The sequence below is a fragment of the Anolis carolinensis genome, chromosome 3, assembly GCF_035594765.1.
Source record: "Anolis carolinensis isolate JA03-04 chromosome 3, rAnoCar3.1.pri, whole genome shotgun sequence".
NCBI lineage: Eukaryota > Metazoa > Chordata > Lepidosauria > Squamata > Dactyloidae > Anolis > Anolis carolinensis.
The window spans coordinates 31,369,294-31,394,966 of record NC_085843.1 but is presented as its reverse complement, the minus strand read 5'-3'; the positions used below and the strand labels follow the sequence as shown (position 1 = coordinate 31,394,966).

Sequence of the window (25,673 nt, the reverse complement as noted above, 5' to 3'; positions counted from 1 at the left end):
ATGTCATTTTTTTTAAATCAAAGTCTACTTCATTTTTTTTCTTGAGTGCACAATATAAAACAAGTTGTTTTATGGGAGAGTATATATTTTGGCACTCCATGGAGTCATGCTGGCCACATGACTGTGGAGGTGTCTACGGACAACGCCGGCTCTTCTGCCTAGAAATGGAGATGAGCACTAACCCCCAGAGTTGGACATGACTAGACTTAATGTCAGGGGAAGACCTTTACCTTTTACATTTTTAGGCACTGAAAAACACTTCTGAAGCGCTGCTGTTTTCTATACACAGGCAAACGCTCTGTTTTCCTAACAGATCGGAGATAACAGGTTATTCAGTCTAACAACTGAAATCATTGGCTAGTTGTATATCACATGAGAAGATTCTACTCTAGAGTTTTTGGCTGTTCTCTAAAAGGCATTTTCCAAAATGTTATGAATGCCGTTTTCCAAAAAGAGCTAACAGTGCTAAGAGCAAATGAATTTTTTTAAAGACAACAGCTCCCACAAACTTACAAGTTTAACAACTTTTGGGATTTAGCATTGCAACAACATCTGTGCAAGTGTACAGCACTCCCACTTTGAGCTTAAGAAGTTCCAGTAGAAATCCTGTTTGAAAGTTAACAAACAAAAAGCTGCAATCTGTCACACACTCACCTGCAGATGAGCAGGATTTAGCTTTTGCGTAAACATGCACAGGGATTAGACTGAAACCAATAGACTTGAAAGTAAGTGGTTTCATTCAAGGGCTTTAGGGGAATTTGTTTACTCAGAAGTATGTATTGTGGGTTGTTCCATGGTGGTTGGACCCCCAAGCCAATTCAAACAATTATAGCTTTAAAGCGTCTATTTCTTAGGCCAATTTGTGTATATTTGAAAAGCAATTTTGAACTAAGAGACTTTTAAGTGCTGTGCAAAAAAGTAGATTCCAAGGGTTGGATTTAGACTTCGGCTAGATCTACATTGCCAAATAATGCAGTTTGAACATTATATGGTCAGTGTAGACCATGCCTGCACAACTTGGCCCTTGTAATGGTCCAATAGCCTCTCACTTGCCCTCTCTGTCTACCTGACTAGGAAGGTGGGCATGCCAGCCCTCCATGCAGACCATAGGGAAGCCTTTGTGGGCAATATATCATGCAGGGCTGGTGTAGATCCATATAATGCAGTTTGAACTGCACTGAACTGCAGTATATGGGTCTACACTGACCATATAATGCATTAAGAACTCCATTATTTGGCAAAGTAGATCCGGCCCTAATCCTGCTTAAACCTTAATGCATGGGCTGGTGCTGATGAAATGAATGGGATTTAGTTTTCTCATGATTGCATAGATTCTACACTATGACAGCAATCTGTTCATTCTGTTGTCCATGCCACTGCTTTCACACATGTCAAAATAATTATTCAGATCAATGATTATGCAGTCCAGTTCAAAAGAATCTGTCAATCATTGTTGTGTGCCTTCAAACATGGCAATCTTAAGGCAAACCCATTTTAAGGTTTTCTGGGCCAGAGGTGTTCAGGGTTGTTTGCCTTTGCCTTCTTCTGAGGCTGAGAGAATGTGACTTGCCCAAGGTCACTCATTGGGTTTCTATGGCCATGTGGTCTCCAAAGTCATACTTTGGTCGGGGATTCGAATCCAGGGAGCTGGGTGAGCTTCCCATGTTAGCCCCAGCTTCTGCCAACCTAGCAGTTCGAAAACTTGCAAATGTGAGTAGATCAATAGGTACCGCTCTGTCAGGAAGGTAGTGGTGCAGACATGACTAGACTTAATGTCAAGGGCTTGACTTATTCTGTTTGCCACTATGTCTGAACCCAATCACAAAATCTTTCAGAAATTCTTTATTGCATAAGCACATGTAGCTATCAAGGAGACCAGCACTGGCTCTCATAAACTCCCAGTGGATTGTTGCTAGAAACATTGGATTCTCCTCTATAGCTAATGTCAGTGTTGTCTGATTTTGAGTGCTACCCATCTTGGGGCTTATGTTTTCCATATTACCCTTGACATTTTTATTCTTGGCCTTTTTCTGTCACCTGGGAACGAATGCAGTCTACTTCAGATGTGCTCCCAGTCCATCACTTATCATTATAAAACTAAAGCTCTCTACATTCCAAACTAGGCCTATGGTGCACAATTTAAGGCAGAAGGCAACACTGAGATAAGGGCTATCCTGTCCTTGTTACTAGGTAGAATGCAACATCTATCTGAGAGAGCACATACCAAGGGGATGTTAGTAGTAGTCCATTTGGCAATTGTTGACCTCTATTGGAGGATATGCTATACGGGGATGAAAGAAGCTCTATATTCATTCCAAGGCATCCAGAATGTACCAGATTAGGAAAAGCTGTAGTAGGTAAAGAGCTACCTCCTCAGTTCCAGAAAAGGGCACATTTCTACAAGAATCAGATAGAAGGGGTAAATATGAAAGACAAGTGAGCCAGAATATTTATAAACATCAGGAATTGCTTTACAAAAACTTTTTCACTATGTCCTGACTTCATACATAAACAGCACATTTCCACTTTCCAGAAACCATATTAGGGCAATAGTGGTTGAGCATCCCTTATCTAGAATCCCAAAAGACAAAATACTCAAAAATACAAAATTGCCCACACGAGAGGCTAAAATAGTGATACTTCTGCTTTCTGATAGTTTGATTTACACTAAACTTTGTTTCATGTGCAAAATTATTTTTAAAATTATATATAAAATTACTCCAGGGTCTGTGTATAAGGTGGATATCAAACATCACTGAATTTCATATTTAGACTTGGGTCTCCAATATATCTTAATATGTACATACATATGGGAATATAGGTGTTCCAATTTTTTAATTAAAGGAATCCAAAAGACTTCCGTTTTCAAACATTTCAGAAAAAGAATACTCAATTTACACTTTTATTAGGCTGACCCCACCCCCAACAACAAAAATTTACAAAATTAGCCTAGAATATACATCACGTAGGTATGAAGTTTAGGATTTGAATTTAATTTTATGGTCAATTGCTGTATCTGAACTTTGGCTCTGAAAAAATACATAAATACATAAGACAACAGGAACAGCAAGGTTCGACTGCCCTACAATGCTTGGTGGGAGCGTGTTGCCGCTGTGTGTGTCCAGCATAAGGCTCCACCTCATGCCCTTTAATCTCACCCTGGATAGTTATCCATTACAGATAATTCCTAATCCTATCTGCAATGGAAGTGACCATCCATTCAATGCTGCTTAATTAACAGAAGTGACTTCCCCTCCTTTAGAAGTGCCTCTCTTCCTCCATCTGGCCATTTACAATCTATTGACCCCTCATCCTGGAAACAATTAGTGTCACGGCATATATACATCATCTGGCACAATTAGCACTCTGTGTGTGTGTGTGTGTCTTTCTCTCCTTTGCCCTGATGCAGAAGGCAGGGCGATTTGCAAGCAGGCACCCCAAACACTTGCGGACTTTTTTTCAGGAGGGAGGGGGGCTCCTGGAAGGGGAGAAAGGTCAGGCCCTCAGAGGAAAGAAGGCACTGCTGTGACAAATATGGTTCACACGGAAAGCCCCAGGGTCTCCTTTACCCTGGAAGCATGCTAGCCCCCTTAGTCATCCTCCAGGTGCCCTTTGATGTCAGGGCCATTGTTTCTTCTTCTGGTCCCTGCCTTTGGGCCGGCCCTCCTTCCTTTCCTTTTGGATCTTCTGACTTCAAAGGCATCTTCTAACACAGAGGGTGGAGACATTTTATCATTATGATTATTAGAGGACCCCCAGCCAGTTACTCTGGTAGCGCTTGTCCAAACGAATAAATAGCTACAATCCCATTGGTGTCCCTCACACACACACTCAAATATCCATACAGTTGTTCTTTTTTGGCCATTGTGTAATGGGTGACTGTGAGTGTTCTGGGCTGTATGGCCATGTTCCAGAAGCATTCTCCCCTGATGTTTCACCTGCATCTATGGGAGGCATTTTCAAAGGTTGTGAGGTCTGTTGGAAACTAGACAAGTCGGGTTTATATATCTGCAGAATGTCCGGAGTGAGAGAATCATAGAATCATAGAATAGTAGAGTTGGAAGAGACCTCGTGGGCCATGGATGTATGCCATGGATGTAGCGTACCTAGATTTCAGTAAGGCCTTCGACAAAGTCCCTCACGACCTTCTGGCAAACAAACTAGTAAAATGTGGGCCAGACAAAACTACAATTAGGTGGATCTGTAATTGGCTAAACAAACGAACCCAAAGGGTGCTCACCAATGCGTCGTCTTCATCTTGGAAAGAAGTCACGAGTGGAGTGCCGCAGGGTTCAGGACGGGCCCAGAACTGGGCCCAGGAGAGAAAGAACATTTGTCAGCTAACACCTCTCAACAAAGGATTTTCCCAGGCAGGAAGCAGCCAGGCTTTGAAACTGATACGCTATTCAATAGCAAATCAAGCAGGCCAATAGCAACATTCACACCTGCCTCAAACAGACAAGAGTTCTTTCTCCCACCCTGGATATTCCACAAATATATAAACCCCACTTGCCTAGTTTCCAACTGAATCTACACAGGAGTAGGGGTTTATATATCTCACAGCATCTGAGGATGCCTGCCATAGATGTGGGTGAAACATCACGAGAGAATGCTTCTGGAACATGGCCATGCAGCCCAGAAAACTGACAGCAGCCCAGTGATTCCAGCCATGAAAGTCTTCGACAACACATTGTCTGTACATGGTTTGCAGGTGTAAGCAGAATTCCCCATTGTACATGCACTTGCTGATTCTTGGATGGTGCGCATTTCCTTAATGTACTACTAAACTCACTGGGAATAAGACAGCCATAGCACTTCCTCTGTTGCAAACTGAGATAATTGGCAATCACATTTGCAGATCCACAGCTGGTTGCACAACTTTCATATTTGGCAGAAAGGTGGGGTAGTGTAGATGTTATTTAATACTTTGTGTGCAAAATTATACTAAGCAAGTGCAATGCAGGATCTCAGCTGATGTTTGCAACCCTGATTTTGCACTATTTCAAGATAAATCTGCTAAGAATAGCTAAGATTTACTACAAGAAGGAAGAAAGTCTTGGACGCTTTCACTTTCTTGGACCTTTGAAATGGTGAAATTAACCTCATATGCATGGGTTTAATAACCTGTCTCCTATCTTCACAGACTCAAGTCTTATGGATTTCCTGATGTTAATACACTGGTTTCGGGAGTATTTTGCAAAGCAAATAGAGTCAACTGCTGTAGTAACAGAACCTCTGCCAAAGGAAAAGAGGGTACAATGAGCATGGGTAATTCTTTGGAGCACAATCCAAGACATCATGTTGGTGTGTGATTGGATCAGCCCCAAGCTACATTTAACTTACCTAGTGATGGTCATAGAGAATTATTGTTAGTTCTAATTTGGAGTTTGGCCTTCTGGTGGACTGAGGATGAGGAGACAGTATTCAAGGATTCAATTGTGCTTCAATCTAACACCATTAAGTTCCAGTTCATTTTTTTCCTCCTCCACTTACAGCCTGCTTGTGTTGAGGTCCTCAGAGAAAAAAGCTGAAACTTCTCACTGTTTAATTCTGTAACCATGGATTTGGTTGCTTGAAATTATTTTTTCCACCTCCCTTTGAACTCCTTTTCCCTTTCTTTTTAGAGCCAGCATAATGTAGTGGTTTGAACATTGGACTATGACTTTGGAGGCTAAGATTAAAATCCCTGCTCAGCCATGGAAACTTACTGTGTGACTTTGGGCGAATCACAGTTTCTAAACTTCAGAAGAAAACACCCTCTGAACTAATTTTGCCAACAAAACCTCTTGATCTTAGGGTCACCATAAATCGGAACTGACACATAGCAACTACAACAACTTTTAGCTTCCTTTGGAATAGAAGACATTATAGATGGAATTATTTTATATGTTAAAGAAATATATATAGCAATTCCCTCCCTCTTCATACTCACAGTGATACAATAGACTCATGTGTAGATTCAATTTACTAACAAAACCCCACAACCAAGATATCACGTATTTCTCTATCTCCCATTCCTTTTTTCTTCCTTTCTTTTTCCCCTTTCCTTTATGTCATCAAATTGTGAAAATTAAACAAAACTTGTAAAGACAAAAAATAATTTTAGGTTCATATACCCTGATGGTTCAACTCCTTTTCATTTTAGTCAGGTGAAAGTACTAGGGAAATTTTAAGTTCAGAGGAAAATGGGAAGTGACTTTTTGTTCTGGAAGGGGTAAAAGTGGTGTTTCTCACAAGGCATGATTACACATGAGTCTGATACATAAACTGGCCTCAGCTCCTACCTTTCTCAGTACTGTTTATTATGCAGAAAGATTCCCAACTTTTTATTGTAATTTTTAATCTTGGATGACTTTTAATTTGATGTAAACTGTGTTTGTGATGTATATTGTAAGCCGCCCTGAGTCCCCTGATGGGTGAGAAGGGCGGGGTAGAAATGTTGTAATAATAAATAAATAAATAAATAAATAAATAAATAAACTTGCTGCTTCATGATGCAGGTTGAAGGTTTGCAGCAACCTCCATTGAACTACTCATGAGTTAGTGCCTTCTTCTTTGACATGTCACCACATGACCAGGTGCATGTCATTGCAGCCATGCCTCCTGAGAAATCAAGTCCCAATGATTTTGATGGTATATGATACTCTCAAGTAATTCTGCTTTTGATTCCAGCCTTAGCCTTTAAAATAGTGCCGTCTAGTGGGTTGTTGTGAAAAAATTCTGGGAGTCCAGGATGAGTGAGTCATTCTCGGCTAGCGATGGGAGAAAGAGAAGCAATTTCATAGAATCATAGATCTGGAAGAGACCTTGTGAGCCATCCAGTCCAACCTCCTGCCAAGCAGAAAAATTGCATTCAAAGCACCCCGATAGATGGCTATCCAGCCTCTGCTTAAAAGCCTCCAAAGAAGGAGCCTCCACCATGCTCTGGGGCAGAGAGTTCCACTGCTGAACAGCTCTCACAGTTAGGAGGTTCTTCCTAATTTTCAGGTGGAATTACTTTTCCTGTACTTTGAATTTTTATCAGTGGTGCTCTTTATTTACTCTACTATGCTTCTTACATATTCCTTGTGAATATTCATTCACACAACTGAAGACAATTTAATTCTGTAGGCAATCATTTTTGAAGTAGTTTGCTATTTCGTTTTCATTTCAAAGATAGGGCATTGAGAAAGGCAACTAGAACTGAGAGACCTTTAGTCTCCCCTAAAATGACTAGATTTCCATTTAAATTCAAGATTCTTGTGAAGGTTATTATTGAGAACCCCTACAAGACTTGGTAGAGAGTTGTTATTGTTTTGAACCAAAGGTAAGGCTCCAGTTTACTTACCTTGGAATTGGACATTGCTCTTTAACTCCCCTAAAGAATCTAGCTAAGTACACACAGCTTTGCTGCTCAGGATGACGCATCAGAAAATTCCAGGATCCGCAGATGTTTGGAGCAATTGCATTTTCTTCTTTCAGTATGTAAACCTAACTAAATATAGTCACAGATTTTTTTTTAAAGAATGAGATGGGCAATGAATCAGGGTGCATCTTGACTGCAGAATTAATGCAGTTTGATACCACTTTAATTGTCATGGCTCAGTCTTATGGAATCCTGGGATTTGTAGTTAGGAGAGGCACCAGCACTATTTGACAAAGAAGGCTTAAGACCTTGTAAAACTACAACTCCCATGATTCCATAGTATTGATCCATGGCAGTGAAAGTGGTTTCAAACCTCACTTATTCTACAGTGTATGCACACTCTTAGCTAGCTTTACTTACATGTTGACTTTCTACTCAATAGACCTACTTTAGGATGAAGCCAAATGATATTTTTCTAAATTTAACATAAGAGTAGTCTGTCATAAAATTCTTGAATGTCTCACTATTGAAACCGAGTCCCTCTGGGGAGAGAGGGTGGGGTATAAATAAAGATGATGATGATGATGATTATTATTATTATTATTATTATTATTATTATTATGTTTGGTTTCTAACTATTTCGAGTAACCAGAGTGTTTTGGAGAAAATATGTGCCAAATGTAAATTATGTGTAAGCTGAATTTGCCTCAGTATGGTTGATTCTTTAAAAATACTTATGTTTCATCATAGATCCATTCATCTTCATGAGCATCTCTTGTAATGAAACCAAAGACAAAGTGTTTGAATCTATTTTATGGTAATCAGAATGATTTTAAAGGTAATTGTTGGGGGAAGAAGTGGCTCTTTTATCAATCTTAAGTTTCCTGTCATTTAGCTTTAGTATTATGGAAACTGCTTTTCACACCCCACATAATTTTATAGATCTCTCTTCTTTTCTTATTTCCCTCCCCTGATACTAATTGATAGACCTTGTAACCTTTCTTCATAGGAGACTTTCTCTAGTTCCTTGATGATTTGGGAGGATATTTTATGCGCATTTTCCAGCTTTATGATATCTTTTTTGAGATGTGGTGATTGGAACCATATACACTGATCTTATGCTATAAAGTTGTGTAAGTACAGTATGAAATTGGCATTTTAATTTTGGAACCTTTTTCTAATTATGTCCGATATAAATTTTGCCTGTTTCCACTGCAGTTACAACATTGGGCTGACTGAAGCTATCCAAAAAAGCTCCAATGTTTATATTTACAATTTATCACCAGTTGATAAATTGTATCCTGTTCACAGAAGAGTAATTTCTCTGAATGCTGATTTGTGAGATTGAGATTATTGAAATAATGTCTGCACTGACAAATGGTCAGCAGATGGCAGTGTTGGATCTTACTTGGAAAGACCAAAAGATGCTGATTGATCTGAATAGGATCCATTGGGTGACATCCATACTTTTGAGAAATCATACTTTTTCCAGGCATCCAACTGCCACAATGAAATGGGTGTGGTTAGTTATAGTGTTGTGCAAGGGTTTGAGAGATTCAGATTCCCGGACAACCCCCCCCCCCCCCCCCCATAAAATTTTAGAAACGTTAAGCCAATTGCAGATGCATTTTCTTTCTTTCTTTTATTTCACTTTCACTCCTGATCTTGCTTTCAATCTGACCTACCTGACAGTTGTGAAGATCATAGAATTATAGAACCATAAGTGTTGGAAGATACCACAAGGGCCATCCAGTCCAACTCCCTGCCATGCAGGAATACTTAACCAAAGCCTCACAGCTTTTGTTTATAAACCTCCAAAGAAAGAGACTCTTCCAGCTCTGAGGTAGCATATTCGACAGCTCTGACTATCAGGAAGTTCTTTCAAATGTTTTGGCTGAATCTCTTTTCCTGGAAAGCCATGTGCACCATCCTTGATTTCTTGGGGGAAAAAGTGGAGATGATATCTATATCTGGAAGACTTGCCACATTTTGCAACACTTGCTTTGATTCTATTTCAAGAAAGCAATCAAACAAAAAAACTCCATCATTGTGGTCCATTTGAGTGCCTAATGTACCTTATGCAACTTCCATTCAACTTAAACTGTTCATATCCGAAAAAGAACTGTGGAGAAATTGAGATGCTTGGGATTTGAAACACAAAAGAAACTGTTTTATATAGAGTAACATGTCTGTCTAGAATCTTTAATACTCCAAATGTTGATGGGCGTTCCCATCAATCTCAGTCAGTTTAGCCAATGGTGGTGGATTGTGGTTTTCATGCCAGCAAGGTCTTGAATCCACTTCAGATTTTAGTTCAAACTGAGCTGAATTTATCTATTTTAGGGTTTTTTTTATTATTTAGAATTTAGTTCCAATGTGCTTAATCTATTGAAGTTAGAGTTTGACACCTTTAAACTCTAAAGGGTTTAAAGGGCTGTGGCGCAGCTGGCTAGTAACCAGCTGCAATAAATCACTACTGACTTCGATGAGTTCGAAGCCCGGGTTGGGTTAAGCCCCCAACCATTAAATAGCCTGGCTTGCTGTTTACCTAAGCAGCCCGAAAGACAGTTGCATCTGTCAACTAGGAAATTTAGGTACACTTTATGCAGGGACAACACCATAAAACTGCCAACAGCAGGTGGAAAGGAATGAGGAAGTACAGCACTCAGTGTCACTCGCGGATGATGAAGCAACAGCTCCCCCTGTGGCCGGAATCGAGCATACCCTCATAAAGCTGGAAATGTTAAAATTGCCTGTGTGTGTGTCAATACTGTATGCTGTTTGCCTGATGGCATTGAATGTTTGCCATATATATGTTCATTGTAATTTACCCTGAGTCCCCTTCAGAGTGAGAAGGGCAGAATATAAATACTGTAAATAAATAAATACATAAACTAAAAAAAAAAGCGAATTTGACATGGAAGCTACCACCACCTAGAGTTGGAGATTCACAGATTCCCAGCCCAACATAGTACCCTCCAGATATAATTAACTACAATTCTCATTTTATTCCCAATTATCCTGGTAAATGCTGTCTGAAGATTATGTGGTACCACATTTAGGGAGATAGAACCACCTTGGCTGTCAAGTTTTACGTCTCCTTTCTCCAGAGATTCTAATGACTGAAGAAGGAGAGTTTTTGTATGGAAAGCATGGGCTCTATCAGGCATCCATGGCAGTTTCTAATTTTCCAGAACAGTGATTTGGAAGTTTAATTGATCTACGGAGACCCAAAATCTTGCAAAAAAAAAAAAATTCAGCAACTACCACTTCCATCCACATGCAGCAAACTAGAAAAACAATGAAGTCAATGTGATCCTGTTAAAAGTGCCTCTTACATAGAAATACTTACAGTTGGCTTTTTAGAAATACTTAGTTGATGTGGAACAATGGCTTCAAGCCACATGAAAGGAGATTCCATCTGAACTTTAGGAAGAACTTTTTCTAACTGTGAAAGCTGTTTAGCAGTGGAACTCTCTGCCCCAGAGTGTGGTGGAGGCTCCTTCTTTGGAGGCTTTTAAGCAGAGTCTGGATGGCCATCTGTCGGGGGTGCTTTGAATGCGATTTTCCTGCTTCTTGGCAAGGGGTTGGACTGAATGGTCCATGAGATCTCTTCCAACTTTATGATTCTATGATTCAATTATTCATATCCACAGATTCTACTATCCTTGTTTTTTAAATATTCTCCCTCCCAAAATCCAAAAAGCAAACCTTGATTTTGCCACTTTATATAAGGGACATAGTTTTACTATATCCTTGTATATAATAGAATTTGAGTGGTCACTGATTTTGGTATCCATAAGAGTTCTGGAACCAAACCCCAGGAGATGCCAAGAACCCACTTTATTGGCTACCCTGAAAAGACATTTGGAATTTTTTTGGCAAATAAACAACTGGAAAATGGGAATAACCCATTGAAGCAATAGGATACACCTCTCCTCTTCATTGTCACAAGTGGGGTGTTTGAGGTATTCAATAAATCTTCAAATGTACCTTCATTTCCACTCTGGTCTTCTCATTGTTCTGTTTAAAAGCCTCTTGCTGGTTCTAATGCCCTGTGTTCTTGTTGTTTTTCATGTCAAGAGCGACTTGAGAAACTACAAGTCACTTCTGGTCTGAGAGAATTGGCCATCTGCAAGGAGTTTGACCAGAGGACCCTGGATGTGTTGATGTTTTTACCATCTTTGTGGGAGGCTTCTCTCATGTCCCCACATTAAGCTGGAGCTAACATAATGAGCTCATCCGCGCTCTCCCCAGGTTGGATTTGAACTGGCAACTTTCAGGTCAGCAACCCAACCTTCAGATCAGCAGTCCTGCCAGCACAAAGGTTTAACCCAGTGGTTCTCAACCTGTGGTCCCTGGATGTTTTTGTACTACAACTCCCAGAAATCCCAGCCAGTTTACCAGCTGTTAGGATTTCTGGGAGTTGAACGCCAATAACATCTGGGGACCCCAGGCTGAGAACCACTGGTTTAACCCACTGTGCCACTAAGGGCTCCTTTTCCTGTTTTATTTATTTATTTATTTATTTGCAGCATTTATATTCCGCCCTTCTCACCCCGAAGGGGACTCAGGGCGGATCACATTACACATATAGGCAAACATTCAATGCCTTTTAACATAGAACAAAGACAAGACAAACATAGGCTCCGAGCGGGCCTCGAACTCATGACCTCCTGGTCAAAGTGATTCATTGCAGCTGGTTGCAGCTGGCTTGCTCTCCAGCCTGCACCATAGCCCGGGCCTGTTGTTTAAAGCATTTATTTTCAAAGGCATAGACATGGAGGGAAATGGAGGAACCTCAAAACATCTTTAAGAGTAGCTGACTTACTTTTGCATGAGCTTTGGTGGCTATCAGCCCACTGCTTCAGATACATTGAGGGAATTGAAAATGCAGGCACAGATTCTTTTCTTGTATACTTCAGAGTATTCCTTGCCAATTCTGTCTGATCCTCGAAGCTAAGCAGGGTCAGCCCCAGTTAGTACTTGGATGAGAGACTGTCAATGAATTCCAGGTGCTACAGACAATATTTAAGAAGAATAAATTGACAAAACCACCTCTGAGTATTCCTTGCCTAGGAAAACCCTATGAAATGTATAGGGTCACTGTAAATTGACAGATAACTTGATGACACATACACACATACTGGTAATATGTTCCTATAGATCTATGGCTGAACTTCCATTTCCATCAGTGCATCTGAAGAAGTGAACTGACAGCTACACAATATCATGCTAGGATAAATCAGTCTTACAGGTGCTGTCTGATTCCATCATTGCTTCCTCTTTTCTGTGATAATGTTTACAACCATATTGACATGGCAAATTGGTAATGTTCCCCCGTGTGTCATATTTTGTGTTAGAATGGGTTTGTTCTAGTATCTCTGTGAGAATGAATGTGTGGGAACAGGCAGAGAGGGAAGTGCTTTGATGGGTTGTCAAAGGTCTTGCTCATTTCAGAAAGGGGTGGTAATGCAGAATCCTGGGATTACATGTTCTCCCCTGCCCCATGGTTTTTTGGGGGGCCCATCTGGTCTCTATAAATCAGTTGCCGCCACCCCCAGGCCACCAGGAGGAGCAATACATCTTTTCAGTAGAAAGGAAGGTGACATGTGAGCTCTTTTAAGATTTATTGTCAGCAAATATTTTCCAGGGGGAAGGGCTCACTTCTTCAGATGCTTCTGGAAAAAATGGCTTGTAAATACAGAAAAACGTGCCCTGAATTAATTACTCTAGTTCACCTTAAGGATTTAAAGTGAACTAGACTGATATTGCCCCCCCCCCCCCGCTCCAAAAAATATTTTCCCTTTAAACTGGTTAAAAACACCCAAATTCTATTGTTGCTTTTTCTTAATTTGTTGTCTGGCATTTTTGGTGTTCCATGCATCTCTCCTGGAGCCCCAGGTTGTGCATTGGGTTAAACCGCTGAGCTGCTGAACGAAAATTCAGCAGTTTGAATCCGGGGAATGGGGTGAGCTCCCGCTGTCAGCCCCAGCTTCTGCCAACCTAGCAGTTCAGAAACATGCAGATGTGAGTAAATCAATAGCTCAGGTAACCACACTCCATGCAGTCATACCGGCCACATGACCTTGGAGGTGTCAATGAACAACACAGGCTCTTCAGTTTAGAAATGAGCATCAACCCCCAGAATGGGACACGACTAGACTTAATGTCAGGGGAAACCTTTACCTTTACCTATGCACCTCTCCTCCAAGGATCCTGGTCCAAAAAGCTGCTCCTGGCTTCTCCAGTTGCCTGCTTCTTAGAAGCTGTTGGAAATTACAACTTTCTTCAAGCCTCATCTAGTGATTTGTTTGTATATAATCCTGTTGCTTACTAATTGTGTGTATGTTCTGGTATGCAGCTTTCTTTCCTTGCTCTGTGTTTCTTGAGAAGTTGTGGAAGGGGCTGCAGATCACATGATTAGGCCCTGAGACTGCTCAGACTCCCTTAGATTTTGGGACTGCTCAGACAAACACTTGCCTGCTGTTGATTGTAAGAAAAATGCCCTGTGCCACCTGAACACAGAGACTATCTCAAACATCTGTAACTGGACTGATAAGTTATGAACCTATGTATGCCGAACACATGAAGTTGTGAGTAAACCAAACATGTTATTTTTTTAAAAGTCTACTTCATTTTTGTCTCCTGAGTGCATGATATAAAACAAGTTGTTTTATGGGAGAGTAGATATATTTTTGGGCAACTGAAAAACACTTCTGGAGTACTGCTATTTTGTGCACTGGCAAAATCTCTGTTTTCTAACAGATCAGAGACAACACTTATCAGTCTAACAACTGAAGCCAAATTGCCTTGCATAATTACATCTGATTGTGTACCAGTTGAAAAGATTGTACTCAAACTGGTTTTTGAATCTTCTCTGAAATATAATGCTTTCCCCAAAAGTTATGATCTCCAAATGATTATGAATGCCATTTTCCAAAAGAAGCTTTTGTGGTAGTAGACTTAATGTATGAATATCACAGTCTGAAAGCCTTGACACGCTTTGAAAGCCCTTTCTTGTCCCCATCTCAAAGAAAGATAAGCATTGGGTAATATGAGGGGAGATAAGAACATCATTTGATCTGGACTAAGCCAGGCGCTTTGCCCCTCTTTGCCTACCGAGGATTTGTCTTATCATATGTCTACAATGGGAATTGGGGCCACCCAGATGCCCCAGGACTGCATCTCTCATCAGCCTCACCATAATAGCTATGCCCTGGCCCTTGAGCACTCTAATTGGAAGTCAGCTGTGACCAGCAGTGCTGTGGAGTTCAAAGAGGCACGAATGGAGGGCTTAAGGGAGAAACGTGCCAAGAGGGAGGCCCGTCAAGCCAACCCTGACGGAGACTGCCTTCCACCTGGAAACCGATGTCCTCACTGCAGTAGAACATGCAGATCAAGAATAGGTCTCTTCAGCCATCTATGGATCCATCCCCAAGATAACAGAAATGGAGGACCATCATCCTCGAACTACAAGGGATCGCCTAAGTAAGTAAGTAAAAGAATAGCTATGCTGTCTGGGAGGACTGGAGCTGCAATCCAATAGCAACACAAAGGGCCCTCTGGGAAAGCCACGCTGAGGGCCTCTTGGAGCCCCCAAGGTGAACTGCAGTTCTGAGAAAGTCACTCTGGAGGGGGTCTATCCAGAAGCGAACCTGGCCTGAGGCTGCTGCTCCTCAACTGTAAAGATTTCCCAAGCAGCCTCCAACTAAATTGGGTAGAATGTTTTTATTCTTGTCAATCAAGATATTCCAACCTATGATAGCCCACAAAAGTCAAAGAAGGGCATCATTATCACAGACAGGGTTGCTGTGAGCTTTCCAGGCTGTTTGGCCATGTTCCAGAAGCATTCTTTCCTGACATTTGGCCAGGCCCAGTCCAACACAGAAGCCGATTACGCCTTTGCGTTGGGCGCCATGGTCCCAGGGGCCCTGCCTCCCACGCAGCGTGCCCTGGCCCCGCCTCCTGCGCTTCACGGGAGGCGAGGCCAGGAGGCGGGGCCAGGGCATGCAGCGTGAGACGCAGGGCCAGGGCACATGGTGCGCGAGGCAGAGCCAGGGTGTGGGAGGCCCGTGCCGCAGGGCCTGGCCCAGCCGGCCTGGCCCAGCCAGGCCGCAGCGAGAAGTCCTTCCAGGCTACAGCGAAAGCCCAGCCAGGCTGGCTGGACATTCCCCGCCACAGCCCATGCGCCCTTGCCCCGCCAGGAGGCATGGCCGCACAACGTGGGAAGCGGGGCAGGTCTGGCCATGCCTCCCGCAGCACGGGGGGGGGGGGGGGAATGTTTGCCTACCACGTTAAATTACCTCGGGCCATTCTGCATTTGACCTGCATCTATGGTAAGCATTCTCAGAGGTTGTGAGGTATGTTGGAAACTAGTCAAGTGGGGTTTATATATATGTGGAATGTCCAGGGTGGGAGAAAGAACTCTTGTCTGATTAAGGAAAGTGTGAATGTTGCAACTGACCACCTTGATTAGCATTGAATGGCCTTTCAGCTTCAATGCCTGGCTGCTTCCTATCAGGTAGTAATGTACTACCAAGATTACAGTCACCAGGCTTTTAGCGTCAAAGCCTGCTGCTTACTGCATGGGGGAATCCTTTGTTGGGAGGTGTTAGCCGGCCCTGATTGATTAATTTATTTTCTGGGTGATCTTCTTCATTTACTGTCCTGATTTTAGAGGGGGTTTTTAAAATACTGATAGCCAGATTTTGTTCATTTTCATGGTTTCCTCCTTTCTGTTGAAATTGTCCACATGACTAACTCAACCAGAGAAGTCAGGCATAGCAGAGCACTTGATGAACCAACCTGGACACAGTATATTATTTGAAAACACTGAAATGCTGGACCACTCAAACAACCACCATGTCAGATGACACAGAGAAGTCACTGAAATCCACAAGTATGTGGACAATTTCAACAGAAAGGAGGAAGCCATGAAAATGAACAAAATTAGGCTTCCGGTATTTAAATACACTCTAAAATCAAGACAATCAATGAAGAACACCACTCTGAAAACAGGAGAATTCCAGACATGAAACAATGAGGGCCAGTTAACACATCCCAACAAATTCCCCAGGCAGGCATCAGCTAGACCTTGAAGCTGCAAGGCTTTTCAATGCTAATCAGTGTGTGATTAATTGCAACATTCACACTGGCCTCCAACAGACAAGAGTTCTTTCCACAGATTTCCCTGGACCTTCCACAGATATATAAACCTCCCTTGCCTAGTTTCCAAAATACCTCACAATGTCTGCCATAGATGTGGTCGAAATGTCAGGAGAGAATGCTTCTGGAACATGGCCATACATGGCCGGAAAACTTTCAGCTACCCACTCGGTAAAAATGTTTTTCTTCTTGTCAATCAAAATATTCCAGCCTGTGATACCCCACGCAAGTCGAAGAAGAGCATCATGATCACAGATGTTGTCATATATATTTTTGGTCTGGTTTACATTCCTGGATCCTTCCTCACCCCTCTCCCGGTTCTGGCAGCGGCTGGACATTTGTTACCCAGAGGTCACTTCAGTACTTCCAGGCCTCTTCTACACTGCCCTATATCCCAGGATCTGATCCCAGATTATCTTCTTATCCCAGATTACATGACAGTGGAGGCTCATATAACCCAGTTCAAAGCAGAGAATCTGAGATCAGATCCTGAGATATAGGGCAGTGTCGATCCGGCCTCAGTTTCTATCCAACACATTCGAAATAAACCCGCTTCTGACCAAAAGTGTCTCTTTTTTCACAGTGGGAGTGTAAAACAAGGTACAAGAAGTACTGGAACTGGGAGGAATCAAGTCCCTTTGTTGCTCCCACCCCTTCTCTTCCCTTGAGAAGTGTGTCCTTCATCAAAGTCTCCTTGAATCCCCGTCCCTGCCACGGATACTCCCAGTGTCGCACCGGCATCCCATTGGCTCTGCTTTCACCGTGTTTCCTGTGGGTGCTGCTGGGCCCTGGGGGAGAGGGAGAGGGAGAGGGAGCCCCTTTCCAGAGAGGCCCCCTCCTCCCCCTTGGCCGGGCCTTCCTTCTCCTTCTCCTTCTCCTCCTCCTCCTCCTTGTGGGGTAGGAGGGGGTCCCCGGAGGAGACGGCGCAGTCCTGCTCGGGGGCCGCTGGGCCCCCTGCAGCCCCGCGCAGCCCCCCGCCCCGCTTCTTGTCCTCCTCCTTCTTCCACTTCATCCTACGGTTCTGGAACCAAATCTTGATGTGGCGCTCGGTCAAGTTCAGCAGGAGGGCTAGCTCCACACGGCGCGGCCGGGAGATGTACTTGTTGAAGAGGAACTCCTTCTCCAGCTCCAGCAGCTGCGCCCGCGTGTACGCTGTCCGCGTCCGCTTGTTTTCCTCTGGCTCCACCAGGAAGGCGCCCCCTGCGGATGGAGGGAGGAAAGAGAGCGTTAGACAGGCAGGTCACCTGGGCTTGCCTATGGGATCAGAGCCATCCCTAGGTGATTTTAAAGAGTAGGCAAACAGAATTTCCCCCCGCCCCCGAATTTTGGCACCCCCTCCAAACCAATAGCTCAAAAAAAAAAAAAAAGCACTGCAACATTCACACATACTCTACAAATAAAAACCCCCACTTGCCTTCCTTCCTACAGTCTTCAGTTCAGGAGGAGGAGGAGGCGGCGTTGGCAGCTGCAGGTGAGGCTGCAGCAGACTCCTGGAGAGCGTGCACGCCACCGCTTCAACCAGCGCTTCCTTCCGGCACACCGGCACGCAGGGTGGGTGCACGCCGGCACGCAGGGTGTGGCCCGCCCTGCATGCCAGCGTGCGCACTCTCTACCTGCTTCAATTGGTGGAAGTACCGGTTGAAGCGGATGGAGAGCGTGCACGCAAGCACGCAGGGCAGGCCCATGCCGGCGTGGGCCCGCCGCTTCAATCGCCACTTCCTTCCGCCAATTAAAGTGCATGGAGAGCATGCACACCGCCTGGAAGGCCCAGGCCAGAAGGTGGCGCCATGTTCTTGAAGGGTGCAATTGAGGCACTCCCGCATGCACCTCAACATGCATATGCGCATGCATGCGCACGCACCCGGGAGCACCTCAACTGCACCCTTCAAGAACATGGCGCCACAGGCAAGTGTCTAGTTGGCCTGGCAGTTGAACCGCCTCTGTATGGGATTGACACCCCGTTGCTTTCCCAGCCTGCATTGGGGTCACTGTTGGGGTCTCAGCTGTTAGACTCAAAATAACTCACAGTTGGGGTGATTCCACCATAAATATGGCAGGGTACCAGAGTAGAGACATAACACTGGCAACGAAGGTCCGCATAGTTAAAGCCATGGTATTCCCCGTAGTAACCTATGGATGCCAGAGCTAGACCATAAGGGAGGCCAAGCTCAGGAAGATAGACGCTTTTGAACTGTGGTGCCTTGAACCGCAAGAAGATCCAACCAGCCCATACTCCAGGACATAAAGCCTGACTGCTCACTGGAGGGAAGGATATTAAAGGCAAAGATGAAGTACTTTGGCCACATAATGAGAAGACAGGAAAGCTCGGAAAAGATCATGATGCTGGGGAAAACGGAAGGAAAAAGGAAGAAGGACCGACCAAGGGCAAGATGGATGGATAAGTATCCTTGAAGTGACTGGCTTGACTTTGAGGAAGCTGGGGGTGGCGATGACAGGAAACTCTGGTGTGGGCTGGTCCAGGACAAGCTTCTATTCCTTAGGATAGTTTACGAGCACATAGTCAGAACTTTAGGTTCAGAAATATTTATGGAAGTAAAAGAAATGCATTCTAAATAGAAAAGGTCTTGGAGCTAACTAGCTTACTAAGTCTTATCTTCTAAGAAAGGAAAAAAGGGTAAAAAGTCAAAAAGTATATGCAGCTGTATTTTGCCTAGAGAGATGCAAAATGTGTCCTTACTAGAAAGACGAAATGGCAGAAGAGAAGATGGAGGATGGCCACATGGCTAGCTCAGGGCAATAAAAAGCAAATTCCTTCAAAGAGATTCCATTGCTACATCTTCAAATGGGGAGGAGACAGTGGCAAGGAGAAAGAGTAAAGACAGAGCCCTTTCTGGGAAAAACATGCATAATATAATCCTATATCTAGTTTAGCTACTCATTGAGGTCTGGAAACTTGATGACATAAGAGACTTGTGCAGTCCAGGGATGAAAAACCCAACAGTCACCACCATGGACCTTCTGTCTGATCAGGTGTATGCCCCACTGAGGTGGCTCATGTTGGAAATAATCAACCACATCCTCATCAAGGAATAGATAGTCAGATGATTTAGCTCAGGCATGGGTATGGAAGGGTCTTTCCAGGGAAGCTCATAAAGTGCTCACATCATGTTTCCTTCGACATCAGGTGAAAACTTCTATAGCATTCCAAGCTTTTTGTTGCAGCTGGAATCACAGAATCATATAGTTGGAAAATACCTAAAGGGATATCCAATCCAACTTCATGCAGGAACAAGGAATCAAAGCAATCTCAGAAGATGGCCATCCAGCCTCTATCTGTGTGTGTTAGAAAAGAACACTCTAACACAGTGGTTCTGTGAGTCCCCAGATGTTTTGGCCTTCAACTCCCAGAAATCCTAACAGCTGGTGAACTGGCTGGGATTTCTGGGAATTGTAGGCCAAAACACCTGGGGACCCACAGGATGAGAACCACTGCTCTCACACATGCATTGGCAAACCCTCCATGTGTTTTGGACTTCAGTTCCCACAATTTCTAACAGCCAATAGGAATACTTGCCTCTTCAATGAATTTGGCCACAGTGACTTTAAACTTGCAGTAGCCATAACAGCCCAGCCTTTTGCTCTATTAAACTTCATTGGTATCAAACAGGGGTGGGCAAATGACAGGCTGGCAGGATCTATTCTTCCATTTCATTGGGATTTGAAGAATTCTAACTCCAAGCATTGGCTTTGAAGACCAAAACTAGCTCACATTCTGTACAAAAACAAAGCTCTTGATGACACAAGAGACTTGTGCAGTTCAGGGATGAAACCCAACAAAACTTGCTCTGTCACGCCATTCTCTTAAAGGGTGCAGCTTTAGAGACAGGGCTAGCAAAGTAGACATAATTAGTCTTTGCTTTGTTGGAGCTCCAGTGGTGCCACCAAAATGGAGGAACCCTGAATACATGTGCCTTTATAGTTTCAGAGTGTTGTGCCACCCTTTGGGGTCTTTATTCAATCATTTTCAGGCTCAATTGGTTAAAAGACCCTCAGGCAATTTCACATCATGGTCGATATCCTCTGCCCTGTACCCTCCTTTTGCCCAATACTTATCAGTAGGAACCCTTCTTCCCAAACCCACCATGTACAAGGCTGGTGCTGATGCAAATGTAGAGGCAGCTTGTCATCTGTGTCTAGCATGACAGTTACAGAGTGCTTTCAATTCCTCCTTACTCCAATCATCCTTGATTTCAAACAATGCAATTCAGTTTTTTGGAGTTGGGACCCTGTTGTGGCTAGTGGACAAAGAGGAGACAGAAGTCTTTTTCTGCATTGTGTTATCCAGAGAATTCTACTGTATTTATTTTAGTCCTTAAATCCCATATTGAAACAAGTGGGATATAAATTAATTTAGGGAGCATATTCCCTAATACACTTCTAAAATGCTTTTTAATTAAAAAAGCACAGTCTCTGGATTTGCAGCATTACTGCAATTGTGGTTTTCTTTCACTGATGCCTCGTATCTGTGAATGACGTCAATAACCTTTCTTCCTGCCCTCTTAAAAGGTTGTGGCTGTTGATCTGCATTACATCTATGGCAGGCATCCTCAGAGGTTGTGAGGTATACCTCTGAGGATGCCTGCCATAGATGTGGGCGAAACGTCAGGAGAGTATACTTCTGGAACATGGCCATACGGCCCGGAAAACATACAACAACCCTGTGATCCCAGCCATGAAAGCCTTCGACAACAGACAGGAGTCCTTTCTCCCACTCTGGACATTCCACAGATATATAAACCCCACTTGCCTAGTTTCCAAGAGACCTTACAACCTCTGAGGCTGCCTGCCATAGATGTGGGCAAAAAGTCAGGAGAGAATGCTTCCGGAACATGGCCATACAGCCCGGAACACTCACAGCAACCCAGTGATTCCAGCCATGAAAGCCTTCAACAACCTATTTTTTATCACTAGCTTTTGCTAAGGTTCATGGCTGAAATAAACTAATCAAATGGATATGTCATACCATTATACTGCATTTCCATGTATAGAGAGGCCATGTAGAGATATAAGCACACACACACAAACATTCTTATCTATGTATCTTTCCAAAAACAGCCCACCTGGCATGGCATGTGTGTGTTATGAATATATCAGTGTTAACTACTTTATTCTTTGCAAGAAATACCGGTATATGAAGTAGGAATGGAAAGTATTGATGTACGGCTACCAGGTAAGTTTGAGTTGATCATTGGAACCAAGGTTGGTTTTACATTTTACCTGAGCAGCATATTTTAGATGTCATTGAAAGGCAGCAAACTATTACTCTCTCAGCTTCTTCCTCTGTATTTTTATTGATAGTCAAGGGGATCTACACTTGTGCTTCCCTAAGCCACATTAGCTTGGCTGGCTTTGGGTATTTTGTACCTTGAGCTGGGTTGGTTATAGAAGGCATCATTTGTTTTTCTCCCTTAGGCAGTCAGATGCTCTGAGTCTTTCCTGTGTAGAATAACAGAATCTTAGAGCTATCACAAAGGTCTTCTAGGACATGCAGTAATACACAACTAAAGCACCATTGAAAGATGACCAACCTGTTGGTTTATTTTGGGTGTAAGGATGGAATGATGAATCAAGTGGTTTTACTGTTTGCAACTGTGTATACTGGACATGCGTTCCAGCAACTCAACTGTTAACAGCAGGCCAGTTTGAGTGATAGCCTGCTGCAGCCAATAAGTTGTGACATTCTGCTAAGAAATGTGCTGTTATCAGTAGTATGTGTGTGAGCTGAACGGCAAGGAGAAAGCATGTCTGCAAAGAGTGGTGGACTTTGTATCTTGTAAATACTTTTGTATATATTTGGAATAAAGCCTTAGAACCGCTGATTTGCGACTGAGATGTCGTTTGTCGGTACTGCTTCTCCGGACAAGCAAGCAGTCTGACTGAGGATGAATTGGTGAGAGTCAAAGGATCACCAATAAATCAGAGTGCTGCGGAGCTGATGTTTTTAAAACCCACCCTGACACATCCAGCCTCTGAGGATGGAGAATCCACCATCCTCCAAGGCATTCTATTTCTTCTCCTAAAACTGAGTTTTTGGTCTGATCATGTGTATACAAGAGAGTCTAAACATGTTCACAGTGTTATATTCTTGTTTCCAGAAGCAAGTTATGGGAACAATGCTATACCTCTGGCAGAAAGGATTGCTCTATTATGCCTGTGGCTGTGCTATATTCTCTTGCAATTGCTTCCCAAGAGTCCATACACTATTGTTTCTGGTAGCCTTCCAAATCTCTTTCATGTTCTTCATGTGCTAGCTCAGGGCCCATCTTCACTGCCATATAATACAGTTTGAAACTGCATTATATTATTTATTATTTATTTAAAACATTTATATTCCACCCTTCTCGTGTTGAAGGGGACTCAGGGTGGAGCACAACATATATATGGCAAATACTCCATGCATAACATAATTATAAATATACACAAACATTATGGTCAATGTATTATTATTATTATTATTATTATTATTATTATTATTATTATTATTATTATGTAGACTCATATAATGCAGTTTAACTGAATTGAACTGTATTATATGAATCTAAACTGACCATACAATACAGTTTCTGTTGAGTTATTTATCAATCATGCATGTATTTTCAATGTGGGATGGTTTATGCAGTTAGTTTTGCTTTTTGCTTAGTAACCTGAAGCCAAAGCTGCATTCCAGAGTTGATGGCACCATTTTAGGGAAATGGGAAAGGTGGGAAATGGGAGTATACTTCCTGGAGACTTACAGAAAGTGACATATGCCTTCAGAATTTAGGGCATAAAAAGGGAGACTTTCTTTTGTTCTCTCTCTTTGGCTCTCTCTGCTATTTTGCCTCTTCCTGTTTCTTGATCCTGCCATGCCATGCTGATGTTACTTCTTTGTTAAGAGATATGTAGTATCCTGAACTGTATTCTTTTGGAACTAAGATATTTTTACCTGTATGACCATCATCATACAAGATTGTGAGTAAACATATTTTTGCTATTTTACTTTTGATGTATCTGATGCTTATTTTATGCGCATGACTCTTTAAAGGGAAAGGGAGGCTGGCTATTTTTGCTTTTTCTCACCTCTGCTCACATAAGCCCCTAGTTTTCTGTGTTTTTTGCTACTCTGCACCAATATCTAACCATATTGGTTTCATAATCCTATCAGGTTATGAATATATTCCTAATAGTTTCGAACTGCATTATATGGCAGTGTACATGGGGCCTGAGCTACAACAAAGTTTCCAGCAGTAAATTCCATATGTAACTGACCCTTCAAAAATAAATATAATAATCAAAAATATTTAGTAACTGAACCTCAAAATTTGAGTCCATGATAGGGAATGGAGTTTTTACTAGAGCATGCCTACAGTCAGAGACCAACAGTAACTTTGACATAATCTACATGCATGATGAATAAATGCGTGCTTTGTGAACCTTTCAGGTATTCCCTGAATACTTCATTCATATCTGGGACATCCCCCCCACACACACACTTTTCTCACATGTGCACACATGCAGCACTTGTATTTATTTTGTGTGTGTGCAATATCTAGTTATTCTTAGAAGCCTCAAATCAAATAATTGGCAGGTGAGTTAATATGTATTCACAACTGACTATTGTTACCTCACCCCATTAGACCTAAGTCCAAAAGTCTGATGCTTATCAACAGCCAAACTTCAAGCTATAAAGACAAGTTATGAAAAACTTAATCTAACAACTCTTCTTCTCAAACCTCAGTTTCCCTTTGTCAGGTATCCTAATTTTAGTCTCCCTAGTCCTACAGTGTCCTTTCTCCTAGGAATAGCTCTTCCTTTTAGGTTAACTTGGCAGGCACTAGCATGCTGTAGACAACTTTCCCCAGATAATAGGAACATTTTAGTGTTCAAAATTTTGTCTTACTGTGGAATCCCTTACTAGTTGATCAAAAAGGCCTATGGACTAATTCAATAAATATTCAAATAAATATGTGATGGATAACAATCTACTGTTTTGCTAGCATCAGAGATCTGTAATTATGGTTTAATTTTTAAAAAAAATAGGTTGCATATTGCCCAGAGAACTTTAATTTATGTTTTTAAATGTCATTCTTAAAATGGAAAATAAAGGATATTTAGAACTGCACTTGGGTCCTGGACAAGGAGAAAGACAGAATAATTTGAAAAATGAAATAAATTACAACCCAATGTATATTTATCTGGAAACAAATCTCATTAAACTTCGTATGAGGTATTGAGGTATGCATAGGGACGAAAAACCCTATATACTCGAGTACAAGCCTAGTTTTTCAGCCCTTTTTAGGATTAAAAAGCTCTTCTTAGCTTATACTCGAGTGAGGGTCCTGGCCGGCTTATATTTGGGTCTGCTTATACTCCGAGTATAATCTGACTTGGACAGTCTTATCCTATTGAAGCCTTACTATTATCTTAAATCACAGTTTTATGTAAATATTCAAAAACATTTAACTTGCTGATACCTCAATGTAATTGTATTGGTATCTATTTTTATTTTTATTTTTGAAATTTACCAGTAGCTGCTGGATTTCCCACCCTCATCTTATACTTGAGTCAATAGGTTTTCCCAGTTTTTAAGCGGTAAAATTAGGTGCCTCGGCTTATATTTGAGTCGGCTTATACTCGAGTATATACAGTACTCTTATTTCCTATTCCTATCATGACATGCATATCCAATAACACACACAGGTGAAAAAAAAACTTTTGTTCTTTAATAAATGCACTCAAGGATTGCCCATCATCCATCCTTAATAAGTGTTCAGTTTTGTTTTCAGAATTTGTTATTGGCTGGTCTTTACTATTTGCATTTTTGCTTCCATGTTTATCTCCAATCAAACTCTCAATCTTGCCAATGTTAACTGTGATCAGAATTGAACATGATAACTATCAATATCAATCTTGCCCTGCTCTGCAAATGCCAATTTTGCAACTTAGAATTTGAATGGAAATAATCATGTGTAATATTACCTTTCCATTCACCTGTTCTTGGCATTTCAGAGGAAGCATCTTGTCAATTGTGAAAATACTGTCTAGATATGGATGTAGGCCAAACTGCAATTAAATGCCTCCAAGCATGAAATGTCATCCTATTGCAAGCCTGGCTGCATACATGGCAGGCAACTTCAGAGGTTGCGAGGTCTATTGGAAA

General features: G+C 42.2%; 1 protein-coding gene across 1 annotated transcript in view; it reads right to left on the bottom strand.

The window, feature by feature from the left end:
- Window positions 1-16,762: 16,762 nt before the first annotated feature.
- pdx1 (pancreatic and duodenal homeobox 1) overlaps window positions 16,763-25,673 on the bottom strand; it is a 29,029-nt gene continuing 20,118 nt past the window's right edge. Inside the window, exon 2 of the mRNA XM_003225521.4 lies at window positions 16,763-17,713. Coding sequence (XP_003225569.2) covers window positions 17,271-17,713 — 443 coding nt within the window. The 3' untranslated portion in view covers window positions 16,763-17,270. The remainder of the gene's footprint in view (window positions 17,714-25,673) is intronic.